The following is a 15,210-nucleotide window of genomic DNA, read 5'->3' on the forward strand; positions in this document are numbered from 1 at the left end:
GTGTGTATCTGAACGTGAGTAACAATAACCCTCTTTGTGTGTGTGTGTTTGTGTATACATGCCTGTGTGCGTCTATCAGAACAGAGACAACTACATCCGTTCATGCCGGCTGCTGCATGACGGGCGGACTCTGATCATAGGAGGTGAGGCTTCCACACTTTCAATCTGGGACCTAGCCTCACCCACCCCGCGTATCAAGGCAGAGCTAACGTCTTCCGCCCCGGCCTGCTACGCCCTCGCCATCTCCCCCGACGCCAAGGTCTGCTTCTCCTGCTGCAGCGACGGGAACATCGCCGTCTGGGACCTCCACAACCAGACACTGGTCAGGTAGGGTCTGGTGTTGAGGGACCTAAACAACCAGACACTGGTCAGGTAGGGTCTGGTGTTGACCGACCTAAACAACCAGACACTGGTCAGGTAGGGTCTGGTGTTGAGGGACCTAAACAACCAGAAACTGGTCAGGTAGGGTCTGGTGTTGAGGGACCTAAACAACCAGAAACTGGTCAGGTAGGGTCTGGTGTTGACGGACCTAAACAACCAGACACTGGTCAGGTAGGGTCTGGTGTTGACCGACCTAAACAGCCAGACACTGGTCAGCTAGGGACTGGTGTTTTGACCGACCTAAACAATCAGACACTGGTCAGCTAGGGACTGGTGTTGACCGACCTAAACAACCAGACACTGGTCAGGTAGGGTCTGGTTTTGACCGACCTAAACAACCAGACACTGGTCAGGTAGGGACTGGTGTTGACCAACCTAAACAACCAGACACTGGTCAGGTAGGGACTGGTGTTGACCGACCTAAACAGCCAGACACTGGTCAGCTAGGGACTGGTGTTGACCGACCTAAACAATCAGACACTGGTCAGCTAGGGACTGGTGTTGACCGACCTAAACAACCAGACACTGGTCAGGTAGGGTCTGGAGTTGACCGACCTAAACAACCAGACACTGGTCAGGTAGGGACTGGTGTTGTGACCTAAACAACCAGACATTGGTCAGGTAGGTTCTGGAGTTTATGACCTAAACAACCAGACACTGGTCAGGTAGGGTCTGGAGTTTAGACCTAAACAACCAGACACTGGTCAGGTAGGGTCTGGAGTTGAGACCTAAACAACCAGACACTGGTCAGGTAGGGACTGGTGTTTTGACAGACCTAAACAACCAGACACTGGTCAGCTAGGGACTGGTGTTGACCGACCTAAACAACCAGACACTGGTCAGGTAGGGTCTGGTGTTGACCGACCTAAACAACCAGACACTGGTCAGGTAGGGACTGGTGTTGACCAACCTAAACAACCAGACACTGGTCAGGTAGGGACTGGTGTTGACCGACCTAAACAGCCAGACACTGGTCAGCTAGGGTCTGGTGTTGACCGACCTAAACAACCAGACACTGGTCAGGTAGGGTCTGGTGTTGACCGACCTAAACAACCAGACACTGGTCAGGTAGGGTCGTGTGTTGACCGACCTAAACAACCAGACACTGGTCAGGTAGGGTCTGGTGTTGACGGACCTAAACAACCAGACACTGGTCAGGTAGGGTCTGGTGTTGACTGACCTAAACCTAAACAACCAGACACTGGTCAGCTAGGGTCTGGTGTTGACTGACCTAAACCTAAACAACCAGACACTGGTCAGGTAGGGACTGGTGTTGACCGACCTAAACAACCAGACACTGGTCAGGTAGGGTTGTGTGTTGACCGACCTAAACAACCAGACACTGGTCAGGTAGGGTCTGGTGTTGACTGACCTAAACAACCAGACACTGGTCAGGTAGGGTCTGGTGTTGACTGACCTAAACCTAAACAACCAGACACTGGTCAGCTAGGGTCTGGTGTTGACTGACCTAAACCTAAACAACCAGACACTGGTCAGCTAGGGTCTGGTGTTGACTGACCTAAACAACCAGACACTGGACAGCTAGGGCCTGGTGTTGACCAACCTAAACAACCAGACACTGGTCAGGTAGGGTCTGGTGTTGACCAACCTAAACAACCAGACACTGGACAGCTAGGGTCTGGTGTTGACCAACCTAAACAACCAGACACTGGTCAGGTAGGGTCTGGTGTTGACCAACCTAAACAACCAGACACTGGACAGCTAGGGTCTGGTGTTGACCAACCTAAACAACCAGACACTGGTCAGGTAGGGTCTGGTGTTGACCAACCTAAACAACCAGACACTGGACAGCTAGGGTCTGGTGTTGACCGACCTAAACCTAAACAACGGGTGCTTCTTGACTTTTGTATATTTGTGTATGTTAAGTTACTTCCATTTTTTCAGTACTGATGTGCTACTGTGTGTTATTGTGTGTTGTGTTATTGTGTGTTGTATGTTGTTGTGTGTTGTTGTGTCATTGTGTGTTCTTGTGTTATTGTGTGTTGTGTCATTATTGTGTTTTACTGTGTGTGTAGGCAGTTCCAAGGCCATACGGACGGGGCTAGCTGTATAGATATCTCTCACGATGGGACCAAGCTGTGGACAGGAGGTCTGGACAACACTGTACGCTCCTGGGACCTGAGGGAGGGACGGCAGCTACGTCAGCACGACTTCACCTCACAGGTACACACACAGTCCCCCTGACTCCCCAACACTTTCACACACACTTCCTGTTTTGTAATGCATGTGTTGTGTGTCCTCCAGATCTTCTCTCTAGGGTACTGTCCTACAGGGGAGTGGTTAGCTGTAGGGATGGAGAACAGTCATGTGGAGGTGCTCCACGTCACCAAGCCAGAGAAATACCAGCTACATCTCCATGAGAGCTGTGTCCTCTCCCTCAGGTTTGCTCACTGTGGTACGTACAGGCCTGACTGGCTGCCTGGCTGGCTGTCTGACTGTCTGCCTGGCTGGCTGCTGTCTGACTGGCTGTCTGTCTGGCTGTCTGACTGGCTGCTTGCTGTCTGACTGGCTGGCTGGCTGTTGTCTGACTGGCTGGCTGGCTGTTGTCTGACTGGCTGCCTGGCTGGCTGTCTGACTGTCTGACTGGCTGCTTGCTCTGCTGTCTGACTGGCTGGCTGGCTGCTAGTCTGACTGTCTGTCTGTCTGACTGGCTGGCTGACTGGCTGGCTGGCTGCTGGCTGACTGGCAGCCTGGCTGCCTGTTGTCTGACTGTCTGTCTGGCTGTTGTCTGACTATCTGGCTGCCAGTCTGACTGTCTGTCTGTCTGACTGTCTGACTGGCTGGCTGACTGGCTGACTGGCTGCCAGTCTGTCTGTCTGTCTGTCTGTCTGTCTGTCTGTCTGGCTGACTGGCTGCCAGTCTGTCTGTCTGTCTGTCTGTCTGTCTGTCTGACTGGCTGCCTGCTGTCTGACTGCCTGGCTGTCTGACTGTCTGGCTGTCTGACTGGCTCCCTGACTGCCTGCTGTCTGACTGGCTGCCTGTCTGACTGGCTGCCTGGCTGCCTGCTGTCTGGTTGTCTGGCTGGCTGGCTGGCCGGCTGTCTGACTGGCTGCCTGACTGGCTGCCTGCTGTCTGACTGGCTGCCTGCGTGTCTGACTGTCTGCCTGCCTGGCTATCTAGCTGTCTGCATATCTGTCTATCTATTCGCCTGTTTCGTCTCTATTCAACAGCGTGTTTCTTGCCAGAAACGTATTGTGTTTTACCTATTGCCATAGAAACGTATTGTGTTTGACCTATTGCCATAGAAACATATTGTGTTTTACCTATTGCCATAGAAACGTATTGTGTTTGACCTATTGCCATAGAAACGTATTGTGTTTGACCTATTGCCATAGAAACGTATTGTGTTTGACCTATTGCCATAGAAACATATTGTGTTTGACCTATTGCCATAGAAACGTATTGTGTTTGACCTATTGCCATAGAAACGTATTGTGTTTGACCTATTGCCATAGAAACATATTGTGTTTGACCTATTGCCATAGAAACGTATTGTGTTTGACCTATTGCCATAGAAACGTATTGTGTTTGACCTATTGCCATAGAAACATATTGTGTTTGATGTATTGCTTTAGAAACTTATTGTGTTTGACCTATTGCCATAGAAACATATTGTGTTTGACCTATTGCCATAGAAACGTATTGTGTTTGACCTATTGCCATAGAAACATATTGTGTTTTACCTATTGCCATAGAAACGTATTGTGTTTGACCTATTGCCATAGAAACGTATTGTGTTTGACCTATTGCCATAGAAACATATTGTGTTTGATGTATTGCTTTAGAAACTTATTGTGTTTGACCTATTGCCATAGAAACATATTGTGTTTGACCTATTGCCATAGAAACGGATTGTGTTTGATGTATTGCCAAAGAAACATATTGTGTTTGACCTATTGTCATAGAAACATATGGTGTTTGACCTATTGCCATAGAAACATATTGTGTTTGACCTATTGCCATAGAAACATATTGTGTTTGACCTAAATGGAAACATATTGTGTTGGTGTATTGCCTTAGAAAGGTAAATGTTTGACCTATTGTGATTCCTGATTGTGATGGTCTCTGTAGGTAAATGGTTTGTGATGGTCTCATCTCTCTGTAGGTAAATGGTTTGTGATGGTCTCTGTAGGTAAATGGTTTGTGATGGTCTCTGTAGGTAAATGGTTTGTGATGGTCTCTGTAGGTAAATGGTTTGTGATGGTCTCATCTCTCTCTGTAGGTAAATGGTTTGTGATGGTCTCATCTCTCTCTGTAGGTAAATGGTTTGTGATGGTCTCATCTCTCTCTGTAGGTAAATGGTTTGTGACGGTCTCATCTCTCTCTGTAGGTAAATGGTTTGTGATGGTCTCATCTCTCTCTGTAGGTACATTGTGTATGATCTCTCTCTCTGCAGGTAAATGGTTTGTGATAGTCTCATCTCTCTCTGCAGGTAAATGGTTTGTGAGTACCGGGAAAGACAACCTGCTGAACGCATGGAGAACCCCTTACGGAGCCAGCATATTCCAGGTGAATAGTTCACACTGGTTGTATGACTGACAGTTGTATGGCTGACTGACTTCAGTTCTGATACAAAGGAGTTTTTCTGGCATTTTCTTTTTGACAATCATCGTGTGGTTTTGCTTCTCTCCTTCTATCCTCCCATTCTCTCTCTCTCCCTCCTCCCCCTCTCTCTCCCTCCATCCTCCCCCTCTCTCTCCTCCTCCCTCTCTCTCTCTGTCCCCTTCTCTCTCCATCCCCTTCTCTCCATCCCCTTCTCTATCTCCTACCCCCTCTCCCTCTCTCTCCAGTCTAAGGAGTCATCCTCAGTGCTAAGCTGTGACATCTCTGGGGATGACAAGTACATTGTGACTGGCTCTGGAGACAAGAAGGCCACCGTCTATGAGGTCATCTACTAGACCCCTGACATTGACTTGTCACCCGACCAAAAACAACCCTGTCCGAGGGTATTTTGTCTGTCCTGTGATGTAGTTTTGCCTGAAAACGGACAACTTCCTAATATGGATTCCGTACACCATCCTCTCCCCCCAGTGCCCCCACCCCAGGACTGATATGGATTCCGTACTGCACCCCTCACCTCTAACCCCTGACCTGGATGTGGACCAATCAAAATGCCTGAACAAAACAGAACCAAATACTGGAGACTTTTCTTCTTCTGACTGTTTTGTTTTTTATCGAACCAATGACTTTTCTAACACTTGTTTCCACGAAGATGAATGAAGCCTCGTCTAGGAGTCCAGATAGAGGGGACATTCTGGAATGATAAAACATGACAAAACGCCAAAATATCGTCCCTTGTATCACACCAGGAAATGACATTTTTCCTGATGCTTTTCTCAACACCCGGAGAAACTGCTGGTTGTCATCGGAACTTGTAAACAAGGCTGCATGGTATTTATCTTAATGTGACTCCATGCAGCCACTGGCAATGTCCAGGATAGGTTTGCCTGGAACCGCTTGTGGATTTGATAGCTCTAACGCAGCACCTCCTGACACGGCTGATTGAATCGGGCCCTAAAATGCCTTTCAAATGAGCGGTTGGACTAGTAGTGTCAGACTACCTAAGACAGGACAGTCGAGGCAGCTTGTAAACTTTCAGAAATGCCTTGAAATAACTTGTTCTGTATATTCCTCAATTCACACTGAAATACTTTTTTAAGGCTTGGTGTTCAATCACATTCTCAACTCCAAATAAAGAGTCCTATCTGAATGTTAAACACAGTTAGCCGATTAACTTTTTGACCTGAGAAAGACAGTAAGCTGATGAACTTATTGACCTGAGAAAGACAGTTAGCTGGTGAACCTATTGACCTGGGAAAGACAGTTAGCTGATGAACTTATTGACCTGAGAAAGACAGTTAGCCGATGAACTTATTGACCTGAGAAAGACAGTTAGCCGATGAACTTATTGACCTGAGAAAGACAGTTAGCCGATGAACTTATTGACCTGAGAAAGACAGTTAGCTGATGAACTTATTGACCTGAGAAAGACAGTTAGCCGATGAACTTATTGACCTGAGAAAGACAGTTAGCTGGTGAACTTATTGACCTGAGAAAGACAGTTAGCTGGTGAACTTATTGACCTGAGAAAGACAGTTAGCTGATGAACTTATTGACCTGAGAAAGACAGTTAGCTGATGAACTTATTGACCTGAGAAAGACAGTTAGCTGATGAACTTATTGACATGAGAAAGACAGTTAGCTGATGAACTTATTGACCTGAGAAAGACAGTTAGCCGGTCAACTTATTGACCTGACAAAGACAGTTAGCCGATGAACTTATTGACCTGAGAAAGACAGTTAGCCGATGAACTTATTGACTTGAGAAAGACAGTTAGCCGATGAACTTATTGACCTGAGAAAGACAGTTAGCTGATGAACTTATTGACCTGAGAAAGACAGTTAGCTGATGAACTTATTGACCTGAGAAAGACAGTTAGCTGATGAACTTATTGACCTGAGAAAGACAGTTAGCTGATGAACTTATTGACCTGAGAAAGACAGTTAGCCGATGAACTTATTGACCTGAGAAAGACAGTTAGCCGATGAACTTATTGACCTGAGAAAGACAGTTAGCCGGTGAACTTATTGATGAACTTATTGACCTGAGAAAGACAGTTAGACCTGAGAAAGACGGTCAACTTATTGACCTGACAAAGACAGTTAGCCGATGAACTTATTGACCTGAGAAAGACAGTTAGCCGATGAACTTATTGACCTGAGAAAGACAGTTAGCCGATGAACTTATTGAACTGAGAAAGACAGTTAGCCAATGAACTTATTGACCTGAGAAAGACAGTTAGCTGATGAACTTATTGACCTGAGAAAGACAGTTAGACCCGATGAACTTATTGACCTGAGAAAGACAGTTAGCTGATGAACTTATTGACCTGAGAAAGACAGTTAGCCGATGAACTTATTGACCTGAGAAAGACAGTTAGCTGGTGAACTTATTGACCTGAGAAAGACAGTTATTGACCTGAGAAAGATGAACTTATTGACCTGAGAAAGACAGTTAGCTGATGAACTTATTGACCTGAGAAAGACAGTTAGCCGATGAACTTATTGACCTGAGAAAGACAGTTAGCCGGTGAACTTATTGACCTGAGAAAGACAGTTAGCTGGTGAACTTATTGACCTGAGAAAGACAGTTAGCTGGTGAACTTATTGACCTGAGAAAGACAGTTAGCTGATGAACTTATTGACCTGAGAAAGACAGTTAGCTGGTGTACTCATTGACCTGAGAAAGACAGTTAGCTGGTGAACTTATTGACCTGAGAAAGACAGTTAGCTGATGAACTTATTGACCTGAGAAAGACAGTTAGCTGGTGAACTTATTGACCTGAGAAAGACAGTTAGCTGGTGAACTTATTGACATGGGAAAGACAGTTAGCTGATGAACTTATTGACCTGAGAAAGACAGTTAGCTGATGAACTTATTGACCTGAGAAAGACAGTTAGCTGATGAACTTATTGACCTGAGAAAGACAGTTAGCTGATGAACTTATTGACCTGAGAAAGACAGTTAGCTGGTGAACTTATTGACCTGAGAAAGACAGTTAGCTGGTGAACTTATTGACCTGAGAAAGATGTTATAACGTTGCTTCTGCTGATCTGGTTGAGCATCTGTCTGATTGACATCTGTCAGTCATTAGAGAGATTGTCCATGATGATACTAGTGTAACATAGAAGTCCGACAGTGGAAAGAAACTGCCTGTTGTTAGTTAAGCTAATTTCTTTCATACAAATGCCTTTTGTCAGTTTTTCCATGTCTGAATTTATTAAAATGTTCTGTGGTAAAGATGTTTTGTGTGGCTGTTTTTTTCCCCCACCTTTCTCTCAGTGGTCTCCACGTTCCTCGTTACTAAATCTATCCCCCTAAGATTGGATAAATCAGGGGTGGCCAATCGAGTTAATGGCTGTGCAGGTTTTTGCTTCAGCCTGCTTTAACAAAACAAGTTAATTTAATCAGGTTTGTATGATTAGGCCTGGGTCGAAGAAAAAGCTTGCGATGAGCTGTCAAAACCTGCTTTGTCTCAGTATAGTTACATACCAACCTACCACTCTCTGTCCACGTCAAAGGGAAGGCTTAACTACCTAGCATAGGGATATTGTTATCCACGTCGGCACCAACGATGTTAGGATAAGTCAGAGATCACCAAGTGCAACATAGCTTCAGCATGTAAATTAGCTAGAAAGATGTGTCGGCATCGAGTAATTGTCTCTGGCCCCCTCCTAGTTAGGGGGAGTGATGAGCTCTACAGCAGTCTCACAACTCAATCGCTGGTTGAAACCTGTTTTCTGCCCCTCCCCAAAAATATAATTTGTAGATAATTGGCCCTCTTTCTGGGACTCACCCACAAACAGGACCAAGCCTGGTGCTCTCATCTTATCTACCATCGACAGGGCTCTAACTCCTCTAGCTCCACAATGAGATAGGGTGCAGGCCAGGCAGCAGGCTGTTAGCCAGCCTGTCAGCATAGTGGAGTCTGCCACTAGCACAGTCAGTGTAGTCAGCTCAGCTATCCCCATTGAGACCGTGTCTGTGCCTCGACCTGGGTTGGGCAAAACTAAACATTGCGGTGTTCACCTTAGCAATCTCACTAGAATAAAGACCTCCATTTCTGCCATTATTGAAAGAGATTGTGATACCTCACATCTCAAAATAGGGCTACTTAATGTTAGATCCCTCACTTACAAGGCAGTTATAGTCAATGAACTAATCACTGATCATAATCTTGATGTGATTGGCCTGACTGAAACATGGCTTAAGCCTGATGTCACGCCCTGGCCACGGTGGGCATTCTAGTTTCCTTATTACTATGTTTTCCATTTCTTTGTGTTTGGCCAGGTGTGGTTCTCAATCAGAGGCGGGTGTCTATCGTTGTCTCTGATTGGGAATCATACTTAGGTAGCCTTTTTTCCTTTCGCATTTGTGGGTAGTTATCTTTGTTAGTGGCACTATTGGCCAAGTTAAGCTTCAAGGTCGTTTCCTTGTTTTGTTGGCGACGTTCATTTCAAATATAAATAAATATACGCTCATCACGCTGCGCTTTGGTCCAGTCATTTCCAGGAAGAGGATCGTGACAGAACCACAAACGGACCAAGCAGCGTGGTAAGGAGGAGCAGCGTTTTCTGTACTCATGGACTTGGGAGGAAATCCTGGACGGTAAAGGATCCTGGAGGCAGGCTGGGAAATATCGCCGTCCAAAGGAGAAATTAAAGGCAGCGAAGGAGGAGCGATGGTATAAGGAGGCAAGTCATCGAAGCACGAGAGGCAGCCCCCCAATTTTGGGGGGGGAAAGCACACGGGGAGATTGGCGGAGTCAGGTTATAGACCTGAGCCAACTCCCCATGCTTAATGCGGGGAGCAAATGACCTGGCAGGCACCGTGTTATGCGGTAAGGCGCACGGTTTCTCCGGTGCGCATGCACAGCCCGGTGCGCTCGGAGCCAGTGCCACGCTAGAGTGGGCATCCAGCCAGGGCGGATTGTGCCAGCTCAGCGCTCTTGTTCTCCAGTGCGCCGTTTCGGCCCAGGGTATCCTGCGCCAACTCTGCGCACTGGGTCTCTGGTGCGCTGTGACTGCTCAGTGCGTCAGTGCCTCCAGTAGTTCTCCCCAGCCTGGTGAGTCCGGGGCCTCCAGCGACGGTCCCCGGTCCGGAGCCCGGCAGCGAGGGCCTCCAGTCCAGGGCCCGCAACGAGGGTCCCCAGTCCGGGGCCCGCAACGAGGGTCTCCAGTCCATGGCCCGCAACGAGGGTCCCCAGTCCGGGGCCCGCAGTGAGGGTCCCGAGTCCGGGGTTGGCGCCGAGGGTCCCCGCACCAGAGGTGCCACGTCTGGTGACTGCGCTTTGGTCCAGTCATTTCCAGGAAGAGGATCGTGACACCTGATGCATTTACTGTGTTAAATGAGGGCTCACCTCCTGGTTACACTAGTGACCATATCCCCCGTGCATCCCGCAAAGGTGGAGGTGTTGCTAACATTTACGATAGCAAATTTGTATTTACAAAAAAAAAAAAACGTTTTCATATTTTGAGCTTCTAGTCATGAAATCTATGCAGCCTATTCAATCACTTTTAATAGCTACTGTTTACAGGCCTCCTGGGCCATATACAGCGTTTCTCACTGAGTTCCCTGAATTCCTTTCGGGCCTTGTAGTCATGGCAGATAATATTTGCATTTTTGGTGACTCTAATATTCACATGGAAAAGTCCACAGACCCACTCCAAAAGGCTTTCGAAGCCATCATCAACTCAGTGGGTTTTGTCCAACATATCTCCAGACCTACTCATTGGCACAGTTATACCCTGGATCTAGTTTTGTCCCGTTATTTTTGAAACTGTCGCAAAGCTAACTAAAACACAGCATTTCCCAAGAGAGGATGGCTTTCACTTCAGCAGTTATAATTTCATGAACTTCTTAGATGAAAATATCATGATCATTAGAAAGCAAATTACGGACTCCTCTTTGAATCTGCATATTTCTCCAAAACTCAGTTGTCCTGAGTCTGCACAACACTGCCAGGACCTAGGATCAATAGAGACACTCAAGTTTTTTCAGCCTATATCGAATCTCCCATCCCTCTCAATTTTATTTGAAAAAAGCTGTTGCGTAGCAACTCACTGCCTTCCTGAAGACAAACAATGTATACGAAATGCTTCAGTCTGGTTTTAGACCCCATCATAGCACCGAGACTGCACTTGTGAAGGTGGTAAATGACCTTTAAATGGCGTCAGACCGAGGCTCTGCAACTGTCTTCGTGCTCCTAGACCTAAGTGCTACTTTTGACACCATCGATCACCACATTCTTTTGGAGAGATTAGAAACTCAAACTGGTCTACACCAGGCCTGGGTAATTATTTACCATGGAGGGCAACATTAGGATATATGTTTGCCATCGCGAGCCAGAATCATATTACAGGATTATACATCATGTGTATGACTGTGTTGACAGAGATGGCCGCCTCACTTCGCGTTCTTGGAAACTTTGCAGTATTTCGTTTTTTGATGTATTGTTTCTTACATTGTTACCCCAGGAAATCTGAAGTCTTATTACATACAGCCGGGAAGAACTATTGGATATAAGAGAGACGTCAATTTACCAGCACTACGACCAGGAATACGACTTTCCCGAAGCGGATCCTTTGTCCGAACCACCCAGAGCATTTGAACTGATTCCAAAGGCTGACCCAAAACAACGCCTTAGGAGAAGAGGCAGACGGTGTCACGCCCTGACCATAGAGAGCCCTAGGGGGACTAGGGGGGTTTCTAGGTATTATATTTCTATGTTGGTGTGTGTGTATGGTTCCCAATTGGAGGCAGCTGATGATCATTGCCTCTAATTGGGGATCATACTTAATGTGTCCTTTTTTACCACCTGCAATGTGGGATATTGTTTTGTATTAGTGCCTATGTGAGCTGCATGGTTCACGATCGTTATATCTTTCTTGTTTTGGAAGTTTCACTATCATTAAAATGTGGAACTCTACTCACGCTGCGCCTTGGTCCAATTATTCATACGATGGTCGTGACAGATGGAGTGGTCTTCTGGTTAGAATTCAGGGGCACTACCCACTGCTTCCGAGTATATTACTCGCTAATGTCCAGTCTCTAGATAACAAGGTAGACAAAATTAGAGCAAAGGTTGCTTTCCAGAGAGACACCTGGGATTGTAACTCTGTTTCACGGAAACATGGCTCTCTCAGGATATGCTGTCGGAGTCGGTACAGCCACCTGGATTCTTTGTGCGTCGCGCCGACAGGGATAAACATCTCTCCGGAAAGAAGAAGGGCTGGGGTGTATGTTTCATGATGAACATTTCACGGTGTAATTGTAACAACACAACTCAAGTTCTTTTGTTTACCTGAACTAGAATTCCTCACAATCAAATGCCGACTGTATTATCTCCCAACACAAATGATCCTCGGTTATTGTCATAGCCGTGTATATCCCCCTCAAGCCGATACCAAGGATGGCCCTGAAAGAACTTCACTGGACTTTATGCAAACTGGAAACCATATATCCTGAGGCTGCATTTATTGTAGCTGGGGATTTTAACAAAGCAAATTGAGAACAAGGCCACCTAAATTCTATCAGCATATTGACTGTAGCACTCACGCTGGAAAAACATTGGGCCATTGTTACTCTAACATCCGGGCCCTCCCCTCCGCCCTCCTTTCTGCAAATCTGACCACGACTCCATTTTGCTCCTCACTTCCTATAGGCAGAAACTCAAACAGGAAGTACCCGTGCTAAGGACTATTCAATGCTGGTCTGACCAATCGTAATCCACGCTTAAAGATTGTATTGATCATGCGGACTGGGATATGTTCCCGGTAGCCTCAGAGAATAATGTCAACGTATACGCTGATTCGGTGAGTTTATAAGGAAGTGTTTAGGAGATGTTGTACCTACTGTGACTATTAAAACCTACCCTAGGAAACAACACCTCCACTTCGCTGATCCTCAACACTGGGGCCCCACAAGGGTGCATGCTCAGCCCCCTCCTGTACTCCCTGTTCACCTATGACTGCGTGGCCATGCACGCCTCCAACTCAATCATCAAGTTTGCAGACGACACAACAGTAGTAGGCTTGATTACCAACAACGATGAGACAGCCTACAGGGAGGGGTTGAGGGCATTCGGAGTGTGGTTTCAGGAAAACAACCTCTCACTCAACGTCAACAAAACAAAGGAGATGATCGTGGACTTCAGGAAACATTGTGGACTTCAGGAAACAGCAGAGGGAGCACCCCCCCATCCACATCGAAAGGACAGCAGTGGAGAAGGTGAAAAGTTTTAAGTTCCTCTGCGTACACATCACAGACAAACTGAATTGGTCCACCCACACAGACAGCGTGGTGAAGAAGGCTCAGCAGCGCCTCTTCAACCTAAGGAGGCTGAAGACATTTGGCTTAACACCTAAAACCCTCACAAACTCTTACAGATGCACAATCAAGAGCATCCTGTCAGGCTGTATCACCGCCTGGTACAGCTACTGCTCCGTCCACAACCGCAAGGCTCTCCAGAGGGTGGTGTGGTCTGCACAATGCATCACTAACACAGAGAAGCTGCTGCCAACATACAGACTTGAAATCATTCGCCACTTTAATAAATGGATCACTTGTCACTTTAATAATGTTTTCATATCTTGCATCACTCATCTCATATGTATATACTATATTTTATACCATCTATTGCATCTTGCCTATGCCGCTCTGTCATTGCTCATTCATATATTTATATATTCTTATCCTATTCCTTTACGAGATTGTGTGTATTAGGTTTTGTTGTGTAATTGTTAGATATTACCTGTTATATATTACTGCACTGTCCGGACTAGAAGCATTTCTCTACACTCACAATAACATCTTCTAACCATGTGTATGTGACCAATAAAGCTTGATTTGATGTATCTACTGTAAATCCCGTCCAGATATGCTACTTATTTGACTTCTGGCTGTACTCTACCCAGTACAGCCAGAAGAGGACTGGTCACCCCTCATAGCCTGGTTCCTCTCTACCCAGTACAGCCAGAAGAGGACTGGTCACCCCTCATAGCCTGGTTCCTCTCTACCCAGTACAGCCAGAAGAGGACTGGTCACCCCTCATAGCCTGGTTCCTCTCTACCCAGTACAGCCAGAAGAGGACTGGTCACCCCTCATAGCCTGGTTCCGCTCTACCCAGTACAGCCAGTACATAACCATTTTAGTCTGGGTTTCTGCTGTTTGGGGTTTTAAGCTGGGTTCCTGTAAAGCACTTTGTGACGTATGCTGATGTAAAAAGGGATTTATAAATACATTTCATTGATTGATACGTGGAGGTGAATACCCTCTCTTTCCATTACTCCTCCCCTCCGTCTCTCAATCCCTCCTCCTATCTCTAACTCCATATCTCTCCCCTTTCCATCCTTCCCTCCCCTCCGTCTCTCCATCACTCCTCCCTTTCTCTATCTCCATATCCCTTCCCCTTTCCATCCTTCCCTCCCCTCCGTCTCTCCATTACTCCTCCCTTTCTCTCTCTCCATATCCCTTCCCCTTTCCATCCCTCCCTCCCCTCCTCTCTCCATCCCTCCTCCTATCTCTCTCTACATATCCCTCCCCCTGTCCATCCCTCCCTCCCTCTCTCCATCCATCCCTCCCTTCTCTCCATCCCATCTCTCTCTCCATATCCCTCCCCCTTTCCATCCCTCCCTCCCTCCCCTCCCTCTCTCCATCCCTCCTCCTATCTCTCTCTACATATCCCTCCCCTTTCCATCCCTCCCTCCCTCCCTCTCCATCCCTCCCTCCCCTCCGTTCTCCATTACTCCTCCCTTTCTCTCTCTCCATATCCCTCCCCTTTCCATCCCTCCCTCCCCTCCCTCTCTCCATCCCTCCTCCTATCTCTCTCTACATATCCCTCCCCCTGTCCATCCCTCCCTCCCTCTCTCCATCCATCCCTCCCTTCTCTCCATCCCATCTCTCTCTCCATATCCCTCCCCCTTTCCATCCCTCCCTCCCTCCCCTCCCTCTCTCCATCCCTCCTCCTATCTCTCTACATATCCCTCCCCTTTCCATCCCTCCCTCCCTCCCCTTTCCATCCCTCCCTCCCTCTCTCCCTTCTCTCCATCCCATCTCTTTCTTCATATCCCTCCCCCTTTCCATCCCTCCCTCCCTCTCTCCATCCCTCCCTTCTCTCCCTCCCTTCCCTCCCATGGTGGTACGAGGGCCAGATTGGGAATTTAGCTAGGACACTACTGTTACAATAAGTGCCATGTGATCTTTAGTGACCACTGAGAGGCAAGACACCAGTTTAACATCCCATCCGA

At 47.0% G+C, this 15,210-nt stretch overlaps 1 protein-coding gene across 1 annotated transcript in view; it reads left to right on the forward strand.

Annotated features, from left to right (window-relative positions):
• LOC112249408 (transducin-like enhancer protein 4) overlaps positions 1 to 7,781 on the forward strand; it is a 41,735-nt gene extending 33,954 nt beyond the window's left edge. The window contains 6 exon segments of the mRNA XM_042321240.1: positions 80 to 327; positions 2,418 to 2,565; positions 2,647 to 2,797; positions 4,835 to 4,911; positions 5,193 to 6,981; positions 7,391 to 7,781. Coding sequence (XP_042177174.1) covers positions 80 to 327; positions 2,418 to 2,565; positions 2,647 to 2,797; positions 4,835 to 4,911; positions 5,193 to 5,300 — 732 coding nt within the window. The 3' untranslated portion in view covers positions 5,301 to 6,981; positions 7,391 to 7,781.
• Positions 7,782 to 15,210: the final 7,429 nt, after the last annotated feature.

This window comes from Oncorhynchus tshawytscha, linkage group LG04 (genome assembly GCF_018296145.1).
Source record: "Oncorhynchus tshawytscha isolate Ot180627B linkage group LG04, Otsh_v2.0, whole genome shotgun sequence".
NCBI lineage: Eukaryota > Metazoa > Chordata > Actinopteri > Salmoniformes > Salmonidae > Oncorhynchus > Oncorhynchus tshawytscha.